The sequence below is a fragment of the Oncorhynchus masou genome, chromosome 5 (genome assembly GCF_036934945.1).
Source record: "Oncorhynchus masou masou isolate Uvic2021 chromosome 5, UVic_Omas_1.1, whole genome shotgun sequence".
NCBI classification, from domain to species: domain Eukaryota; kingdom Metazoa; phylum Chordata; class Actinopteri; order Salmoniformes; family Salmonidae; genus Oncorhynchus; species Oncorhynchus masou.
In genome coordinates, this window is record NC_088216.1 from 381,116 (window position 1) to 404,070 (window position 22,955).

A 22,955-nucleotide genomic window follows, 5' to 3' on the forward strand; every position below is an offset into this window, starting at 1 on the left:
ATCATCCTACAGATGGCAGTGTCATTATCATCCTACAGATGGCAGTATTGCAGTCTCATTATCACCCTACAGATGGCAGTCTCATTATCACCCTACTGATGGCAGTATTCCAGTCTCATGATCACCCTACAGATGGCAGTGTCATTATCATCCTACAGATGGCAGTATTGCAGGCTCATTATCATCCTACAGATGGCAGTATTCCAGTCACATGATCATTCTACAGATGGCAGTATTGCAGTCTCATTATCATCCTACAGATGGCAGTATTGCAGTCTCATCATCCTACAGATGGCAGTCTCATTATTATGCTACCAATGGCAGTCTCATTATCACCCTACAGATGGCAGTATTCCAGTCTCATGATCATCCTACAGATGGCAGTATTGCAGTCTCATGATCATCCTACAGATGGCAGTCTCATTATCATCCTACAGATGGCAGTCTCATGATAATCCTACCAATGGCAGTATTGCAGTCTCATGATCATCCTACAGATGGCAGTCTCATTATCACCCTACAGATGGCAGTATTGCAGTCTCATTATCACCCTACAGATGGCAGTCCCATTGTCATCCTACCGATGGCAGTATTGCAGTCTCAGTATCATCCTACAGATGGCAGTGTCATTATCATCCTACAGATGGCAGTATTGCAGTCTCATTATCATCCTACCAATGGCAGTCTCATTATCACCCTACAGATGGCAGTATTGCAGTCTCATTATCACCCTACAGATGGCGGTCTCATTATCACCCTACCGATGGCAGTATTCCAGTCTCATGATCATTCTACAGATGACAGTATTGCAGTCTCATTATCATCCTACAGATGGCAGTATTGCAGTCTCATCATCCTACAGATGGCATTCTCATTATTATGCTACCGATGGCAGTCTCATTATCACCCTACAGATGGCAGTATTCCAGTCTCATGATCATCCTACAGATGGCAGTATTGCAGTCTCATGATCATCCTACAGATGGCAGTATTCCAGTCTCATGATCATCCTACAGATGGCAGTATTGCAGTCTCATGATCATCCTACAGATGGCAGTATTGCAGTCTCATGATCATCCTACAGATGGCAGTATTGCAAGCTCATTATCATCCTACAGATGGCAGTCTCATTATCATCCTACAGATGGCAGTCTCATGATAATCCTACCAATGGCAGTATTGCAGTCTCATGATCATCCTACAGATGGCAGTCTCATTATCACCCTACAGATGGCAGTATTGCAGTCTAATTATCACCCTACAGATGGCGGTCTCATTATCACCCTACCGATGGCAGTATTCCAGTCTCATGATCATCCTACAGATGGCAGTCTCATTATCACCCTACAGATGGCAGTATTGCAGTCTCATTATCACCCTACAGATGGCAGTCCCATTGTCATCCTACCGATGGCAGTATTGCAGTCTCAGTATCATCCTACAGATGGCAGTCTCATTATCACCCTACAGATGGCAGTATTCCAGTCTCATGATCATCCTACAGATGGCAGTGTCATTATCATCCTACAGGTGGCAGTATTGCAGTCTCATTATCATCCTACAGATGGCAGTCTCATTATCATCCTACCAATGGCAGTCTCATTGTCACCCTACTGATGGCAGTATTCCAGTCTCATGATCATTCTACAGATGGCAGTATTGCAGTCTCATTATCATCCTACAGATGGCAGTATTGCAGTCTCATCATCCTACAGATGGCAGTCTCATTATTATGCTACCAATGGCAGTCTCATTATCACCCTACAGATGGCAGTATTCCAGTCTCATGATCATTCTACAGATGGCAGTATTGCAGTCTCATGATCATCCTACAGATGGCAGTATTGCAGTCTCATTATCATCCTACAGATGGCAGTATTGCAGTCTCATCATCCTACAGATGGCAGTATTGCAGTCTCATGATCATTCTACAGATGGCAGTATTGCAGTCTCATTATCATCCTACAGATGGCAGTATTGCAGTCTCATCATCCTACAGATGGCAGTATTGCAGTCTCATCATCCTACAGATGGCAGTCTCATTATTATGCTACCAATGGCAGTCTCATTATCACCCTACTAATGGCAGTATTCCAGTCTCATGATCATCCTACAGATGGCAGTATTGCAGTCTCATTATCACCCTACAGATGGCAGTATTGCAGTCTCATTATCACCCTATCACCCTCATTATCATCCTATCATCCTATCATCCAGATGGCAGTATTGCAGTTCTTTAAAGATGTTTATCTCGAGTCAGGAGGACTCGAATCGACAGTCTAGAAGGGGAATATTGGCAAATTTGTCAAATGTCTCTAAGTTCCTAAACCCCTCGAACACAATGTTGGACTCTGTCAAAGTGCCCACCTCTCTCACTCAGGGAGACATACATCACAGCCCCCCCTCACATCTACTTCTTATGTGACACATTTGGGTTGGCTCACATCTACTTCTTATGTGATACATTTGGGTTGTCTCACATCTACTTCTTATGTGATACATTTGGGTTGGCTCACATCTACTTCTGTGACACATTTGGGTTGGCTCACATTTACTTCTGTGACACATTTGGGTTGTCTCACATCTACTTCTGTGACACATTTGGGTTGTTGTCTCACATCTACTTCTTATGTGATACATTTGGGTTGTCTCACATCTACTTCTGTGACACATTTGGGTTGGCTCACATTTACTTCTGTGACACATTTGGGTTGGCTCACATTTACTTCTGTGACACATTTGGGTTGTTGTCTCACATCTACTTCTTATGTGATACATTTGGGTTGTCTCACATCTACTTCTGTGACACATTTGGGTTGGCTCACATCTACTTCTTATGTGATACATTTGGGTTGTGGGCTCACATCTACTTCTTATGTGATACCTTTGGGTTGTCTCACATCTACTTATGTGATACCTTTGGGTTGTCTCACATCTACTTATGTGATACCTTTGGGTTGTCTCACATCTACTTATGTGATACATTTGGGTTGTGGGCTCACATCTACTTCTTATGTGACACATTTGGGTTGTCTCACATCTACTTATGTGATACCTTTGGGTTGTCTCACATCTACTTATGTGATACATTTGGGTTGTCTCACATCTACTTCTTATGTGATACATTTGGGTTGTCTCACATCTACTTATGTGATACATTTGGGTTGTTGGCTCACATCTACTTCTTATGTGATACATTTGGGTTGTTGGCTCACATCTACTTCTTATGTGACACATTTGTACTTTTTCTCAGATCTTTGCAGAGCAGGAAACAGCAGCGTACTGCTCCTAGCATAGGGCTGTAACGTGTGACATGTTATCTGATGAGAACCGCTTCAAATTTAGCCTGCAAGTAAATCCCTGATTGTAATTAGCAGATAAGCATTTTCTGCCACAGAACCTGTTTTAAAATGTAACATGGTGGCTTACGGATCCGTTTTATATTCCTCCATTTAATAATTACATTTGACAACTTTCTAAATCATATCATTAACATCTGAGGGTTCATATTTCTATTCAATCAATCCAAAATCATAATCAAATATACATTTTAAATTGTAACTTTATTGTAATTGTAATCATGTCTCAAGAGGAAAAAAGTAAAGTAGGACTATTTTTTTGGGGGGGGGGGCGGAGATTTGATATAAACAACATGATTTAATGTGGCATCAAAAAAAAAACACTCAAAAACATCAGTCAGAACAGCTATTTAGAACGTCTATTCTCTCTATTCTGTGATTAGACTAGACTATTATTAGACTAGCCTTGTCTATTCTCTCATGTGATTTCAGGTTCTCTGTCCGGGAAAATGTCTTTCCACAATTAGGTTCCCGAACTAAAACTCTATCCAAACTCTATCCAAACTGTGTGTTTATGTTCTCATGCCTTTTCAGGTTCCCTAACTTGGAACAATGTTAAGGCTTCTCTGCAGAGTGTATTCTCTTATGTTTGTTTAAGTTCCCCAACTGGGTAAAACTCTTTCCACACTGGGAACAGGGGTAAGGCTTCTCTCCAGAGTGTATTCTCTTATGTTTATTCAGGTTCCCTAGCTGGATAAAACTCTTTCCACAATGGGAGCAGTGATAAGGCTTCTCCCCTGTGTGTGTCCTCTCGTGCTCTTTTAGGTTCCCTAACTTGGTAAAATCCTTTCCACACTGGGCGCAATGATAAGGTTTCTCACCTGTGTGTGTCCTCTCATGCTCCTTCAGATTATCTAACAACCTAAAATTCTTTCCACAATGGGAACAGGGGTAAGGCTTCTCTCCAGAGTGTATTCTCTTATGTTTGTTCAGGCTCCCTAACTGGGTAAATCTCTTTTCACAATGGGAGCAGTGGTAAGGCTTATCTCTAGAGTGGATTATCTCATGCTTTTTTAGGTTCCCTAACTGGGTAAAATCCTTTCCACACTGGGAGCATTGGTAAGGTTTCTCCCCTGTGTGTGTTCTCTCATGCTCTTTCAGATTATCTAACAACCTAAAATTCTTTCCACAATGGGAACAGGGGTACGGTTTCTCTCCAGAGTGTATTTTTTTGTGTTTGTTTAGGTTCCCTAACTGGGAAAAACTATTTCCACACTGGGAGCAATGGTAAGGTTTTTCCCCTGTGTGTGTCCTTTCGTGCTCCTTCAGGGTATCTAACAACCTAAAATTCTTTCCACAATGGGAACAGGGGAAAGGCTTCTCTCCCGAGTGTATTCGCTTATGTTTGTTCAGGCTCCCTAACCACATAAAACTATTTCCACATTGGGAGCAGTGATAAGGCTTTTCTCCTGTGTGTATTCTCTTATGTTTGTTCAGGCTCCCTAACAAAGTAAAACTCTTTCCACACTGGGAGCATTGGAATGGCTTTTCTCCTACGTGTGTCCTTTTATGCTCTTTCAGCTTCCATGACCACTTAAAACTCATATTACACAGGGAGCAGTGATGTCGTCTCGCTGGTTTGGGAGTCTCTGCGTCTGGTTCCCCTGAAGGACTCTTCCGTCTGTCAGAGTGAGAGGCTGGTCTCTTTCCTGCCAAAAACAAACAGAGTATTTGGTTAAACTGAGAGACCTGAATGAAATCTCCTCATGATAAAAACGAGATCACTCATTATAAAACAGTACATTTGGATCGTGGATACTGATTGGTTAATAGCCGTTAGTTATTCATGATGATCCCTATGTAATGCCTGTTAACAATTATATTTGAATTATCCCTATACAACCACTGTCCCACAGTCAAGCCAGCCAATTTATAAACTAATCTCCCCTGGAAAAAAAGCATCTAGACATTATTACCCCATTCTTCTAGTCTAGTAGTGAGTAAAATGAGGTAAGCTAGTTTTGCTGAAGAGAATAACGTTTTGAAGTTGAGGACTTCTCCCCTTCTCACTGACTCAACATCTCTAATTCAGTTCTATGTGTAGGCTAAAGGCTAGACCTTGTGTTTAGCCAAGCTGGCAGCAGCTAGCTAGCATAGCTTGGTGATAGCTGCAGCTGGCTATCCTCTCTATCACAAAGCTATGCTCGCTAGCTGCTGTCAGCTAACTGATTTGACAGAGAAATATCAGGTCAAGACCCCGGTGAGGACGACGAGCACGCAGATGAGCATCCCTGAGACGGTTTCTGACAGTTTGTGCAGAAAATCTTCAGTTGCGCAAACCCACAGTTTCATCAGCTGTCTGGGTGGCTGGTCTTAAATGAAGAAGCTGGTCCTGGGCTGGTCACACGTGGTCGGCAGCTATGAGGCCGGTTGGATGTACTGACAAATTCTCTAAAACGACATTGGGGGCGGCTTATGGTAGAGAAATTAACATTCAATCCTCTAGCAACGGCACTGGTGGACATTCATGCAGTCAGCAGCATGCATTGTGTTGTGTGACAAAACTGTACATATCAGTGGCCTTTTATTGTCCCCAGCACAAGGTGCACCTGTGTACGGATCATGCTGTTTAATCAGCTTTTTTGATATGCCACACCTGTCAGGTGGATGGATTATCTTGGCAAAGGAGATATGCTCACTAACAGGGATGGAAACACATTTGTGCACAAAATTAGAGAGAAATAAGCGTTAAGTGCGTATGGAACATGGGACCAACACTTTACAAGCTCCTGAAACATGGGACCAACACTTTACATGTTGCATTTATATTTATTGTTAAGTGTACATCCCTACAGATGAAGGCTACACGTGGACATAAACTTTGCCCAGCTTGAGCGTAGATACTATAGATGCTCCGATCACAGCCATTCAACTTGGTTTTAATGTCACCATTGGCTTCATGGTGAAATCCCTGAGCAGTTTCCTTCCTCTATGGCAACTGAGTTAGGTAGGACGCCTGTATCTTTGTAGTGACTGGGTGTAAATAAATAATATAATAATAATAAATCTAAAGTAGGGTTGGGCGGTATACAGTTTTTTGCGAAATACCGATATTGAAGCACGGACCGGTTTGGGTTTGACTTGACCTTCTATACCGGTATTTTGAATGTTTGGTTTGTTAAAATGTGACACGCAGTGTGTAATGTCCATTTTTATAGTTTACTTCGATACTTGAGTCATCTCGCTCTCTCTATGCGGCTTTCTACACAGACCACGTCCCTCTGTCACAGGAGCGCATTTGGATGTTCGTCAACAACGAGACACTTGCGTTCAGTCTGCATCGTCAATGCAACACTGTTGATAACCATGCAGTTGTCACTTTGCTTCTTAAATATACTAGCATTTTGTATAATTACACTATTAGCTTGTGTTTCTTGCATCTGCAAACAGCTAGTTTGTCTTTTATTAGCAAGTTGTTCCTCAATCTTGTTAGCCGCTAATGCTAATCGCTAACTTAGCTAATAAATGTACTGAGTAAGAGCAAGCATAATGTAATGTTATTTATTTCACCTTTATTTAACCAGGTAGGCTTAACTTAGGTAACAAGTTCTCATTTACAACTGCGACCTGGCCAAGATAAAGCAAAGCAATGAGACCAAACAACAACACAGAGATACACAAGGAATAAACAAACATACATTCAATAATACAGTAAAACAAAAGAAAACAAAAAGTCTATATACAGTGAGTGCAAATGATAATGAAGTTATTATAATTAGCTATACAGCCTCATAACACCAGTGATGGTGTAGACCTAAATCAGCATGTTGTTTGTGCAACAGTGTCTTCGAAATTAGAAGAGGTGAAACGCAAAGCAAGAATAAGCTACATGAAGAAGCTAAGAGAAAACATTCAATGTTGCCAAAGATTATAGGGTCCCCCTAGGAAACACCTATCAACACATTAATTCCTACCCTGTCACAACCTCCCTGGCATTTTCATTCATTGTCATGTCAAACGCTGTATTCAAAGTGCCAAATATTATATTCTAACTATATAATTAGACATTCTCGTCCCATGATTCCAACAGTTAACCCAAGTGTTTTGCTCTAAGTCAAATTGCAAGATGTGGTTAAAAATAAGGCCCAGATTCTTGCCCATATCGAGCAGCCCTGGAAATGATCTCAAATGCAGGAATTGTTTAACATGATGACTTTTTAGGGGGGTTGAAGTTGAATTGAACAGTATAAACCAATCAGAATGGAGAAAAACTAATTGAAATCACTTAGAATATATGTGCTGCCACCCTAAAAATCACTCACTACTCATAAAGCAAATTTAAAACTTTCATTATTAAAAAAACATTTTAATAGAGTCAAATATCGTCAATTTCTTTTAAAATACCATGATAGAACATTTTAAATCCAAAGTGTAATTAATAACTTCACCATGCTCAAAGGGATATTCAATGTCTGCTTCTTGTTGTTGTTAAACCCATCTACCAATGGGTGACCTTCTGTGTGAGGCATTTGAATTTATATATTTTTTGTATATACACTACCGGTCAACCGTTTTAGAACACCTACTCATTAAAGGTTTTTCTTTATTTTTACTATTTTCTACATTGTAGAATAAATAGTGAAGATATCAAAACTATAAAATAGCACATATGGAATCATATAGTAACCAAAACAAGTGTTAAAAAAATCCAAATCCAAATATATAATTTTATATTTGAGATTCTGCATATAGCCACCCCTTTGTCATGATAACATAATTGCACACTCTTGGCATTCTCACAACCAGCTTCATGAGGTAGTCACCTGGAATGCATTTCAATTAAAAGGTGTCCAAACTTTTTGCAGGTACTGTATATAAAAAAGTTAACCAGTTTAATTTAGACAAATATAAGATTTTTATGTAATGTCCTATTTAAACTTGCCTGAACTCCAACATATAGATCTTAAGGATAACGATGCATGTGGTTTCATTTGAAAATGACTAACTTTATATGTGCACGTGCTCAGTTGGACATTTACATGGAATTGCCCTTAAAAATGTTGTGAAAAAATATATTGGGAAGCATTTAATCCATTAACGTTTTGTTGGTGGATCAAACTCATGGAAGCTTTATAGCGGTAGTCTCCTTTAAACACCTGATTTACTGAACACAAGGCACATCTCAACAGGTGGTCCAGGTAAGTCATGACATGACACATCTCAACAGGTGGTCCAGGTAAGTCATGACATGGCACATCTCAACAGGTGGTCCAGGTAAGTCATGACATGACACATCTCAACAAGTGGTCCAGGTAAGTAATGGCACATCTCAACAGGTGGTCCAGGTAAGTCATGACATGACACATCAACAGGTGGTCCAGGTAAGTCATGACACATCTCAACAGGTGGTCCAGGTAAGTCATGACATGACACATCTCAACAGGTGGTCCAGGTAAGTAATGACATCTCAACAGGTGGTCCAGGTAAGTCATGACATGACACATCTCAACAGGTGGTCCAGGTAAGTAATGACATGACACATCTCAACAGGTGGTCCAGGTAAGTAATGACATCTCAACAGGTGGTCCAGGTAAGTAATGGCACATCTCAACAGGTGGTCCAGGTAAGTCATGACACGACACATCTCAACAGGTGGTCCAGGTAAGTCATGACATGACACATCTCAACAGGTGGTCCAGGTAAGTCATGACACATCTCAACAGGTGGTCCAGGTAAGTCATGACACATCTCAACAGGTGGTCCAGGTAAGTCGTGGCACATCTCAACAGGTGGTCCAGGTAAGTCATGACATCTCAACAGGTGGTACAGGTAAGTCATAACATGACACATCTCAACAGGTGGTCCAGGTAAGTAATGACATCTCAACAGGTGGTCCAGGTAAGTCATGACATGACACATCTCAACAGGTGGTCCAGGTAAGTAATGACATGACACATCTCAACAGGTGGTCCAGGTAAGTAATGACATCTCAACAGGTGGTCCAGGTAAGTAATGGCACATCTCAACAGGTGGTCCAGGTAAGTCATGACACGACACATCTCAACAGGTGGTCCAGGTAAGTCATGACATGACACATCTCAACAGGTGGTCCAGGTAAGTCATGACACATCTCAACAGGTGGTCCAGGTAAGTCATGACACATCTCAACAGGTGGTCCAGGTAAGTCGTGGCACATCTCAACAGGTGGTCCAGGTAAGTCATGACATCTCAACAGGTGGTACAGGTAAGTCATAACATGACACATCTCAACAGGTGGTCCAGGTAAGTCATGACACATCTCAACAGGTGGTCCAGGTAAGTCATGACACATCTCAGCAGGTGGTCCAGGTAAGTCATGACATGACACATCAACAGGTGGTCCAGGTAAGTCATGACACATCTCAACAGGTGGTCCAGGTAAGTCATGACATGACACATCTCAACAGGTGGTCCAGTTAAGTCATGACATGGCACATCTCAACAGGTGGTCCACGTAAGTCATGACATGACACATCTCAACAGGTGGTCCAGGTAAGTCATGGCACATCTCAACAGGTGGTCCAGGTAAGTCATAACATGACACATCTCAACAGGTGGTCAAGGTAAGTCATGACACATCTCAACAGGTGGTCCAGGTAAGTCGTGGCACATCTCAACAGGTGGTCCAGGTAAGTCATGACATCTCAACAGGTGGTCCAGGTAAGTCATAACATGACACATCTCAACAGGTGGTCCAGGTAAGTCATGACACATCTCAACAGGTGGTCCAGGTAAGTCATGACATCTCAACAGGTGGTCCAGGTAAGTCATAACATGACACATCTCAACAGGTGGTCCAGGTAAGTGATGACACATCTCAGCAGGTGGTCCAGGTAAGTCATGACATGACACATCAACAGGTGGTCCAGGTAAGTCATGACACATCTCAACAGGTGGTCCAGGTAAGTCATGACATGACACATCTCAACAGGTGGTCCAGGTAAGTAATGACATCTCAACAGGTGGTCCAGGTAAGTCATGACATGACACATCTCAACAGGTGGTCCAGGTAAGTAATGACATGACACATCTCAACAGGTGGTCCAGGTAAGTAATGACATCTCAACAGGTGGTCCAGGTAAGTAATGGCACATCTCAACAGGTGGTCCAGGTAAGTCATGACACATCTCAACAGGTGGTCCAGGTAAGTCATGACATGACACATCTCAACAGGTGGTCCAGGTAAGTCATGACACGACACATCTCAACAGGTGGTCCAGGTAAGTCATGACATGACACATCTCAACAGGTGGTCCAGGTAAGTCATGACACATCTCAACAGGTGGTCCAGGTAAGTCATGACACATCTCAACAGGTGGTCCAGGTAAGTCATGACACATCTCAACAGGTGGTCCAGGTAAGTCGTGGCACATCTCAACAGGTGGTCCAGGTAAGTCATGACATCTCAACAGGTGGTCCAGGTAAGTCATAACATGACACATCTCAACAGGTGGTCCAGGTAAGTCATGACACATCTCAACAGGTGGTCCAGGTAAGTCATGACACATCTCAGCAGGTGGTCCAGGTAAGTCATGACATGACACATCAACAGGTGGTCCAGGTAAGTCATGACACATCTCAACAGGTGGTCCAGGTAAGTCATGACATGACACATCTCAACAGGTGGTCCAGTTAAGTCATGACATGGCACATCTCAACAGGTGGTCCACGTAAGTCATGACATGACACATCTCAACAGGTGGTCCAGGTAAGTCATGGCACATCTCAACAGGTGGTCCAGGTAAGTCATAACATGACACATCTCAACAGGTGGTCAAGGTAAGTCATGACACATCTCAACAGGTGGTCCAGGTAAGTCGTGGCACATCTCAACAGGTGGTCCAGGTAAGTCATGACATCTCAACAGGTGGTCCAGGTAAGTCATAACATGACACATCTCAACAGGTGGTCCAGGTAAGTCATGACACATCTCAACAGGTGGTCCAGGTAAGTCATGACATCTCAACAGGTGGTCCAGGTAAGTCATAACATGACACATCTCAACAGGTGGTCCAGGTAAGTGATGACACATCTCAGCAGGTGGTCCAGGTAAGTCATGACATGACACATCAACAGGTGGTCCAGGTAAGTCATGACACATCTCAACAGGTGGTCCAGGTAAGTCATGACATGACACATCTCAACAGGTGGTCCAGGTAAGTCATGACATGGCACATCTCAACAGGTGGTCCAGGTAAGTCATGACATGACACATCTCAACAAGTGGTCCAGGTAAGTCATAACATGACACATCTCAACAGGTGGTCCAGGTAAGTCATGACACATCTCAACAGGTGGTCCAGGTAAGTCGTGGCACATCTCAACAGGTGGTTCAGGTAAGTAATGACATCTCAACAGCTGATCCAGGTAAGTAATAACATCTCAACAGGTGATCCAGGTATGTCATGGCAAATCTCAACAGGTGGTCCAGGTAAGTCATGGCACATCTCAACAGGTGGTCCAGGTAAGTCATGACATCTCAACAGGTGGTCCAGGTAAGTCATAACATGACACATCTCAACAGGTGGTCCAGGTAAGTCATGACACATCTCAGCAGGTGGTCCAGGTAAGTCATGACATGGCACATCTCAACAGGTGGTCCAGGTAAGTCATGACATGACACATCTCAACAGGTGGTCCAGGTAAGTAATGACATCTCAACAGGTGGTCCAGGTAAGTCATGACACATCTCAACAGGTGGTCCAGGTAAGTCGTGGCACATCTCAACAGGTGGTTCAGGTAAGTAATGACATCTCAACAGCTGATCCAGGTAAGTAATAACATCTCAACAGGTGGTCCAGGTAAGTCATGACACATCTCAACAGGTGATTCAGGTAAGTCATGACATCTCAACAGGTGGTCCAGGTAAGTAATGACATCTCAACAGGTGATCCAGGTATGTCATGGCAAATCTCAACAGGTGGTCCAGGTAAGTCATGGCACATCTCAACAGGTGGTCCAGGTAAGTCATGGCACATCTCAAAAGGTGATCCAGGTATGTCATGGCACATCTCAACAGGTGGTCCAGGTAAGTCATGGCACATCTCAACAGGTGGTCCAGGTAAGTCATGGCACATCTCAACAGGTGATCCAGGTAAGTCATGGCACATCTCAACAGGTGATCCAGGTATGTCATGGCAAATCTCAACAGGTGGTCCAGGTATGTCATGACACATCTCAACAGGTGGTCCAGGTAAGTCATGGCACATCTCAACAGGTGGTCCAGGTAAGTCATGGCACATCTCAACAGGTGGTCCAGGTATGTCATGACACATCTCAACAGGTGGTCCAGGTAAGTCATGGCACATCTCAACAGGTGGTCCAGGTAAGTAATGGCACATCTCAGCAGGTGGTCCAGGTATGTCATGACACATCTCAACAGGTCGTCCAGGTAAGTCATGGCACATCTCAACAGGTGGTCCAGGTAAGTAATGGCACATCAACAGATGGTCCAGGTAAGTCATGGCACATCTCAACAGGTGGTCCAGGTAAGTCATGGCACATCTCAACAGGTGGTCCAGGTAAGTAATGACATCTCAACAGGTGGTCCAGGTAAGTAATGGCACATCTCAACAGGTGGTCCAGGTAAGTCATGGCACATCTCAACAGGTGGTCCAGGTAAGTCATGGAACATCTCAACAGGTGGTCCAGGTAAGTAATGGCACATCAACAGGTGGTCCAGGTAAGTCATGGCACATCTCAACAGGTGGTCCAGGTATGTCATGACACATCTCAACAGGTGGTCCAGGTAAGTCATGGCACATCTCAACAGGTGGTCCAGGTAAGTCATGGCACATCTCAACAGGTGGTCCAGGTATGTCATGACACATCTCAACAGGTGGTCCAGGTAAGTCATGGCACATCTCAACAGGTGGTCCAGGTAAGTAATGGCACATCTCAGCAGGTGGTCCAGGTATGTCATGACACATCTCAACAGGTGGTCCAGGTAAGTCATGGCACATCTCAACAGGTGGTCCAGGTAAGTAATGGCACATCAACAGATGGTCCAGGTAAGTCATGGCACATCTCAACAGGTGGTCCAGGTAAGTCATGGCACATCTCAACAGGTGGTCCAGGTAAGTCATGGCACATCTCAACAGGTGGTCCAGGTAAGTCATGGCACATCTCAACAGGTGGTCCAGGTAAGTCATGGCACATCTCAACAGGTGGTCCAGGTAAGTCATGGAACATCTCAACAGGTGGTCCAGGTAAGTAATGGCACATCAACAGGTGGTCCAGGTAAGTCATGGCACATCTCAACAGGTGGTCCAGGTAAGTCATGGCACATCTCAACAGGTGGTCCAGGTAAGTCATGGCACATCTCAACAGGTGGTCCAGGTAAGTAATGACATCTCAACAGGTGGTCCAGGTAAGTAATGGCACATCTCAACAGGTGGTCCAGGTAAGTCATGGCACATCTCAGCAGGTGGTCCAGGTAAGTCATGGCACATCTCAACAGGTGGTCCAGGTAAGTAATGACATCTCAACAGGTGGTCCAGGTAAGTAATGACATCTCAACAGGTGGTCCAGGTAAGTCATGACATCTCAACAGGTGGTCCAGGTAAGTCGTGGCACATCTCAACAGGTGGTTCAGGTAAGTAATGACATCTCAACAGCTGATCCAGGTAAGTAATAACATCTCAACAGGTGGTCCAGGTAAGTAATGGCACTTCTCAACAGGTGGTCCAGGTAAGTCATGGCACATCTCAACAGGTGGTCCAGGTAAGTAATGGCACATCTCAACAGGTGGTCCAGGTAAGTAATGGCACATCTCAACAGGTGGTCCAGGTAAGTCATGACATGACACATCTCAACAGGTGGTCCAGGTAAGTCATGACACATCTCAACAGGTGGTCCAGGTAAGTCATGACATGACACATCTCAACAGGTGGTCCAGGTAAGTCATGACACATCTCAACAGGTGGTCCAGGTAAGTCATGACATGACACATCTCAACAGGTGGTCCAGGTAAGTCATGACACATCTCAACAGGTGGTCCAGGTAAGTCATAACATGACACATCTCAACAGGTGGTCCAGGTAAGTCATGACACATCTCAACAGGTGATCCAGGTAAGTAATGGAACATCTCAACAGGTGATCCAGGTAAGTAATAACATCTCAATAGGTGGTCCAGGTAAGTCATGATACATCTCAACAGGTGGTCCAGGTAAGTCATGACACATCTCAAAGGTGGTCCAGGTAAGTAATGGCACATCTCAACAGGTGATCCAGGTAAGTAATGGCACATCTCAACAGGTGGTCCAGGTAAGTCATAACATGACACATCTCAACAGGTGATCCAGGTAAGTAATGGAACATCTCAAAAGGTGATCCAGGTAAGTAATAACATCTCAATAGGTGGTCCAGGTAAGTCATGATACATCTCAACAGGTGGTCCAGGTAAGTCATGACACATCTCAACAGGTGGTCCAGGTAAGTCATGACACATCTCAACAGGTGGTCCAGGTAAGTTATGACATCTCAACAGGTGGTCCAGGTAAGTCATAACATGACACATCTCAACAGGTGGTCCAGGTAAGTCATGACACATCTCAACAGGTGGTCCAGGTAAGTCATGACACATCTCAGCAGGTGGTCCAGGTAAGTCATGACATGGCACATCTCAACAGGTGGTCCAGGTAAGTAATGGCACATCAACAGGAGGTCCAGGTAAGTCATGGCACATCTCAACAGGTGGTCCAGGTAAGTAATGACATCTCAACAGGTGGTCCAGGTAAGTAATGGCACATCTCAACAGGTGGTCCAGGTAAGTCATGGCACATCTCAACAGGTGGTCCAGGTAAGTCGTGGCACATCTCAACAGGTGGTTCAGGTAAGTAATGACATCTCAACAGCTGATCCAGGTAAGTAATAACATCTCAACAGGTGGTCCAGGTAAGTCATGGCACATCTCAACAGGTGGTCCAGGTATGTCATGGCACATCTCAACAGGTGGTCCAGGTAAGTAATGGCACATCTCAACAGGTGGTCCAGGTAAGTAATGGCACATCTCAACAGGTGGTCCAGGTAAGTCATGACATGACACATCTCAACAGGTGGTCCAGGTAAGTCATGACACATCTCTACAGGTGGTCCAGGTAAGTCATGACACATCTCAACAGGTGGTCCAGGTAAGTCATGACACATCTCAACAGGTGGTCCAGGTAAGTCGTGGCACATCTCAACAGGTGGTCCAGGTAAGTCATGACATCTCAACAGGTGGTCCAGGTAAGTCATAACATGACACATCTCAACAGGTGGTCCAGGTAAGTCATGACACATCTCAACAGGTGGTCCAGGTAAGTCATGACATCTCAACAGGTGGTCCAGGTAAGTCAAAACATGACACATCTCAACAGGTGGTCCAGGTAAGTCATGGCACATCTCAACAGGTGGTCCAGGTAAGTAATGGCACATCTCAGCAGGTGGTCCAGGTATGTCATGACACATCTCAACAGGTGGTCCAGGTAAGTAATGGCACATCAACAGATGGTCCAGGTAAGTCATGGCACATCTCAACAGGTGGTCCAGGTAAGTCATGGCACATCTCAACAGGTGGTCCAGGTAAGTAATGACATCTCAACAGGTGGTCCAGGTAAGTAATGGCACATCTCAACAGGTGGTCCAGGTAAGTCATGGCACATCTCAACAGGTGGTCCAGGTAAGTCATGGAACATCTCAACAGGTGGTCCAGGTAAGTAATGGCACATCAACAGGTGGTCCAGGTAAGTCATGGCACATCTCAACAGGTGGTCCAGGTAAGTCGTGGCACATCTCAACAGGTGGTTCAGGTAAGTAATGACATCTCAACAGCTGATCCAGGTAAGTAATAACATCTCAACAGGTGGTCCAGGTAAGTCATGGCACATCTCAACAGGTGGTCCAGGTATGTCATGGCACATCTCAACAGGTGGTCCAGGTAAGTAATGGCACATCTCAACAGGTGGTCCAGGTAAGTAATGGCACATCTCAACAGGTGGTCCAGGTAAGTCATGACATGACACATCTCAACAGGTGGTCCAGGTAAGTCATGACACATCTCTACAGGTGGTCCAGGTAAGTCATGACACATCTCAACAGGTGGTCCAGGTAAGTCATGACACATCTCAACAGGTGGTCCAGGTAAGTCGTGGCACATCTCAACAGGTGGTCCAGGTAAGTCATGACATCTCAACAGGTGGTCCAGGTAAGTCATAACATGACACATCTCAACAGGTGGTCCAGGTAAGTCATGACACATCTCAACAGGTGGTCCAGGTAAGTCATGACATCTCAACAGGTGGTCCAGGTAAGTCAAAACATGACACATCTCAACAGGTGGTCCAGGTAAGTCATGGCACATCTCAACAGGTGGTCCAGGTAAGTAATGGCACATCTCAGCAGGTGGTCCAGGTATGTCATGACACATCTCAACAGGTGGTCCAGGTAAGTAATGGCACATCAACAGATGGTCCAGGTAAGTCATGGCACATCTCAACAGGTGGTCCAGGTAAGTCATGGCACATCTCAACAGGTGGTCCAGGTAAGTAATGACATCTCAACAGGTGGTCCAGGTAAGTAATGGCACATCTCAACAGGTGGTCCAGGTAAGTCATGGCACATCTCAACAGGTGGTCCAGGTAAGTCATGGAACATCTCAACAGGTGGTCCAGGTAAGTAATGGCACATCAACAGGTGGTCCAGGTAAGTCATGGCACATCTCAACAGGTGGTCCAGGTAAGTCATGGCACATCTCAACAGGTGGTCCAGGTAAGTCATGGCACATCTCAACAGGTGGTCCAGGTAAGTAATGACATCTCAACAGGTGGTCCAGGTAAGTAATGGCACATCTCAACAGGTGGTCCAGGTAAGTCATGGCACATCTCAGCAGGTGGTCCAGGTAAGTCATGGCACATCTCAACAGGTGGTCCAGGTAAGTAATGACATCTCAACAGGTGGTCCAGGTAAGTAATGACATCTCAACAGGTGGTCCAGGTAAGTCGTGGCACATCTCAACAGGTGGTTCAGGTAAGTAATGACATCTCAACAGCTGATCCAGGTAAGTAATAACATCTCAACAGGTGGTCCAGGTAAGTCATGGCACTTCTCAACAGGTGGTCCAGGTAAGTCATGGCACATCTCAACAGGTGGTCCAGGTAAGTAATGGCACATCTCAACAGGTGGTCCAGGTAAGTAATGGCACATCTCAACAGGTGGTCCAGGTAAGTCATGACATGACACATCTCAACAGGTGGTCCAGGTAAGTCATGACACATCTCAACAGGTGGTCCAGGTAAGTCATGACACATCTCAACAGGTGGTCCAGGTAAGTCATGACACATCTCAACAGGTGGTCCAGGTAAGTCATGACACATCTCAACAGGTGGTCCAGGTAAGTCATAACATGACACATCTCAACAGGTGGTCCAGGTAAGTCATAACATGACACATCTCAACAGGTGGTCCAGGTAAGTCATGACACATCTCAACAGGTGATCCAGGTAAGTAATGGAACATCTCAACAGGTGATCCAGGTAAGTAATAACATCTCAATAGGTGGTCCAGGTAAGTCATGATACATCTCAACAGGTGGTCCAGGTAAGTCATGACACATCTCAACAGGTGGTCCAGGTAAGTCATGACACATCTCAAAGGTGGTCCAGGTAAGTAATGGCACATCTCAACAGGTGATCCAGGTAAGTAATGGCACATCTCAACAGGTGGTCCAGGTAAGTCATAACATGACACATCTCAACAGGTGATCCAGGTAAGTAATGGAACATCTCAACAGGTGATCCAGGTAAGTAATAACATCTCAATAGGTGGTCCAGGTAAGTCATGATACATCTCAACAGGTGGTCCAGGTAAGTCATGACACATCTCAACAGGTGGTCCAGGTAAGTCATGACACATCTCAACAGGTGGTCCAGGTAAGTCATGACACATCTCAACAGGTGGTCCAGGTAAGTCATGACACATCTCAACAGGTGGTCCAGGTAAGTTATGACACATCTCAAAGGTGGTCCAGGTAAGTAATGGCACATCTCAACAGGTGATCCAGGTAAGTAATGGCACGACACATCTCAACAGGTGGTCCAGGTATGTCATGACACGACACATCTCAACAGGTGGTCCAGGTAAGTCATGACATGACACATCTCAACAGGTGGTCCAGGTAAGTCATGACATCTCAACAGGTGGTCCAGGTAAGTCATAACATGACACATCAACAGGTGGTCCAGGTAAGTCATGACACATCTCAACAGGTGGTCCAGGTAAGTCATGACACATCTCAGCAGGTGGTCCAGGTAAGTCATGACATGGCACATCTCAACAGGTGGTCCAGGTAAGTCGTGACACATCTCAACAGGTGGTCCAGGTAAGTCATGACATGACACATCTCAACAGGTGGTCCAGGTAAGTCATGACATGGCACATCTCAACAGGTGGTCCAGGTAAGTCATGACATGACACATCTCAACAAGTGGTCCAGGTAAGTCATAACATTACACATCTCAACAGGTGGTCCAGGTAAGTCATGACACATCTCAACAGGTGATCCAGGTAAGTCGTGGCACATCTCAACAGGTGGTTCAGGTAAGTAATGACATCTCAACAGCTGATCCAGGTAAGTAATAACATCTCAACAGGTGGTCCAGGTAAGTCATGACACATCTCAACAGGTGATTCAGGTAAGTCATGACATCTCAACAGGTGGTCCAGGTAAGTAATGACATCTCAACAGGTGGTCCAGGTAAGTCATGGCACATCTCAACAGGTGATCCAGGTATGTCATGGCACATCTCAACAGGTGATCCAGGTAAGTCATGGCACATCTCAACAGGTGGTCCAGGTAAGTCATGGCACATCTCAACAGGTGATCCAGGTAAGTCATGGCACATCTCAACAGGTGATCCAGGTATTTCATGGCAAATCTCAACAGGTGGTCCAGGTATGTCATGACACATCTCAACAGGTGGTCCAGGTAAGTCATGGCACATCTCAACAGGTGGTCCAGGTAAGTCATGGCACATCTCAACAGGTGGTCCAGGTATGTCATGACACATCTCAACAGGTGGTCCAGGTAAGTCATGGCACATCTCAACAGGTGGTCCAGGTAAGTAATGGCACATCTCAGCAGGTGGTCCAGGTATGTCATGACACATCTCAACAGGTGGTCCATGTAAGTAATGGCACATCTCAGCAGGTGGTTCAGGTATGTCATGACACATCTCAACAGGTGGTCCAGGTAAGTAATGGCACATCTCAACAGGTGGTCCAGGTAAGTAATGGCACATCTCAGCAGGTGGTCCAGGTATGTCATGACACATCTCAACAGGTGGTCCAGGTAAGTCATGGCACATCTCAACAGGTGGTCCAGGTAAGTAATGGCACATCAACAGGTGGTCCAGGTAAGTCATGGCACATCTCAACAGGTGGTCCAGGTAAGTCATGGCACATCTCAACAGGTGGTCCAGGTAAGTCATGGCACATCTCAACAGGTGGTCCAGGTAAGTAATGACATCTCAACAGGTGGTCCAGGTAAGTAATGGCACATCTCAACAGGTGGTCCAGGTAAGTCATGGCACATCTCAACAGGTGGTCCAGGTAAGTCATGGCACATCTCAACAGGTGGTCCAGGTAAGTAATGGCACATCAACAGGTGGTCCAGGTAAGTCATGGCACATCTCAACAGGTGGTCCAGGTAAGTCATGGCACATCTCAACAGGTGGTCCAGGTAAGTCATGGCACATCTCAACAGGTGGTCCAGGTAAGTAATGACATCTAAACAGGTGGTCCAGGTAAGTAATGGCACATCTCAACAGGTGGTCCAGGTAAGTCATGGCACATCTCAGCAGGTGGTCCAGGTAAGTCATGGCACATCTCAACAGGTGGTCCAGGTAAGTAATGACATCTCAACAGGTGGTCCAGGTAAGTCATGACATGACACATCTCAACAGGTGGTCCAGGTAAGTCATGACATGACACATCTCAACAGGTGGTCCAGGTAAGTCATGACACATCTCAACAGGTGGTCCAGGTAAGTCATGACACATCTCAACAGGTGATCCAGGTAAGTAATGGAACATCTCAACAGGTGGTCCAGGTAAGTCATAACATGACACATCTCAACAGGTGGTCCAGGTAAGTCATGACACATCTCAACAGGTGATCCAGGTAAGTAATGGAACATCTCAAAAGGTGATCCAGGTAAGTAATGGAACATCTCAACAGGTGATCCAGGTAAGTAATAACATCTCAAAGGTGGTCCAGGTAAGTCATGACATCTCAACAGGTGGTCCAGGTAAGTAATGGCACATCTCAACAGGTGATCCAGGTAAGTAATGGCACATCTCAACAGGTGATCCAGGTAAGTAATGGCACATCTCAACAGGTGATCCAGGTAAGTAATGGCACATCTCAACAGGTGGTCCAGGTAAGTCATAACATGACACATCTCAACAGGTGATCCAGGTAAGTAATGGAACATCTCAACAGGTGATCCAGGTAAGTAATAACATCTCAATAGGTGGTCCAGGTAAGTCATGATACATCTCAACAGGTGGTCCAGGTAAGTCATGACACATCTCAACAGGTGGTCCAGGTAAGTCATGACACATCTCAACAGGTGGTCCAGGTAAGTCATGACACATCTCAAAGGTGGTCCAGGTAAGTAATGGCACATCTCAACAGGTGATCCAGGTAAGTCATGACACATCTCAACAGGTGGTCCAGGTAAGTCATGACACATCTCAACAGGTGGTCCAGGTAAGTCATGACACATCTCAACAGGTGGTCCAGGTAAGTTATGACACATCTCAAAGGTGGTCCAGGTAAGTAATGGCACATCTCAACAGGTGATCCAAGTAAGTAATGGCACATCTCAACAGGTGGTCCAGGTAAGTAATGGCACATCTCAACAGGTGGTCCAGGTAAATAATGGCACATCTCAACAGGTGGTCCAGGTAAGTAATGGCACATCTCAACAGGTGGTCCAGGTAAGTAATGGCACATCTCAACAGGTGGTCCAGGTAAATAATGGCACATCTCAACAGGTGGTCCAGGTAAGTAATGGCACATCTCAACAGGTGGTCCAGGTAAGTAATGGCACATCTCAACAGGTGGTCCAGGTAAGTAATAACATCTCAACAGGTGACACAAGTCACAAATCTCAACAGACATAACACAAGTTCCTCTATTTGTTCCTCAAGCAAATGAAGAATGACATCACCATTTCTCATTAGACAAACTCCTTTAAGTTTTGCTTAAAACTAATTTTGCTCGAAACATTTTTTATTTGTTTACCCTTTTGTGTGTGTAATTTACTGTATTTACATTTATATAAAGCTTTTCAACAGGAAACAACAAACAAAAAAAACACTGGAGGACGTATAACAATACCTACAGAACAACATATTCAAGTGTAGAATTGTCTTTTAAAACCACACAATATTTCACTAACTGCAGAGTTTGTCCTTACTGGTGTAAATCAGATCAATGCCCCTGATTTATAAGATAGTACTCACTGTATTTACTGGTGTTAATCAGATCAATGTCCCTGTTTCATTAGATAGTACTCACTGTATTTACTGGTGTTAATCAGATCAATGTCCCTGTTTTATAAGATAGTACTCACTGTATTTACTGGTGTTAATCAGATCAATGTCCCTGTTTTATTAGATAGTACTCACTGTATTTACTGGTGTTAATCAGTTCTCCAGTCTTCTGTTCTTCTTCCTCCTCTAATGTGACAGTAATCTCCTCCTCCTCTTCCTCCTTCTCTCCAAAAACGTCTTCCTCTTCTTTCACTGTGACAGTCATCTCCCCCTCTTCCTCCTTCATTACAAAAACTGTATCTTCCTCTTCCTTCACTGTAACATCCTCCTCCTCTTTCACGCTGAAAGCCTCTTCCCCTTCTTCTTTCACTGTAACAGCCTCACCTTCTACTTCTTTCTTGACGGTAACAGTCTCCTCTTCCATGAGATTTCCTTTCTCCGTCAAGCAATTCTCAGTGTAGCTTAGTAAACTCATGGTTGGGGATGTTAGCTCATTAGCATTAGCGACTAGACTAGTGTTAACTTAACAGACAGCTAACAGCAACAACGTCAATACGAAATTGAATGGGATAACTAGTTCTTTCACACAGAAGTATGTTTAAAACACAGTTGCAAATTAAACCAGGAAATTGTCTAAAGAGCTTGAATGTTCCGACTTTGTTGTCTGGCGAGCTACCGAGGTGGCTGCAGTTGTTGAAGAAGTGTTCCGTCCGCTAGATTATACGTCACAGCAGAAACATCGCCTGAAAGACACATATCGCCATCTGTTGTCTAGAGGGAGGAAACGCAGTTGAGGAGTACTTTCTTATATTGACGTTGTTAGTCTGTTAAATTAACACTAGGCTAGAATCCCAGAGCTGACAAGGTAGAAATCTGTCGTTCTGCCCTTGATCAAGGTTAACCCACTGTTCCCCGATAGCTCATCATTGTAAATACGAATTTGTTCTTAACTGACTTGCCTAGTAAAATAATTTAAAAAATACCTACTGTAAAATATGGTGCTGAATCTTTGATGTCATGGGGCTACTGGTTCTGGGGCCCATGTTAAGGTCAACAGCATCATGATTTTTACACAGTAC

The 22,955-nt window shown here is 44.4% G+C and overlaps 1 protein-coding gene across 1 annotated transcript; it reads right to left on the reverse strand.

Moving 5' to 3' along the window:
• Positions 1-3,563: 3,563 nt before the first annotated feature.
• LOC135526005 (zinc finger protein 501-like) lies at positions 3,564-22,576 on the reverse strand. The gene is made up of 2 exons (XM_064954020.1): positions 22,012-22,576; positions 3,564-5,008 (listed from the first exon to the last, which is right to left on the reverse strand). Exons 1-2 carry the CDS (start codon positions 22,349-22,351, stop codon positions 3,915-3,917), a joined length of 1,434 nt encoding a protein of 477 aa, XP_064810092.1. The 5' UTR covers positions 22,352-22,576; the 3' UTR covers positions 3,564-3,914.
• Positions 22,577-22,955: the final 379 nt, after the last annotated feature.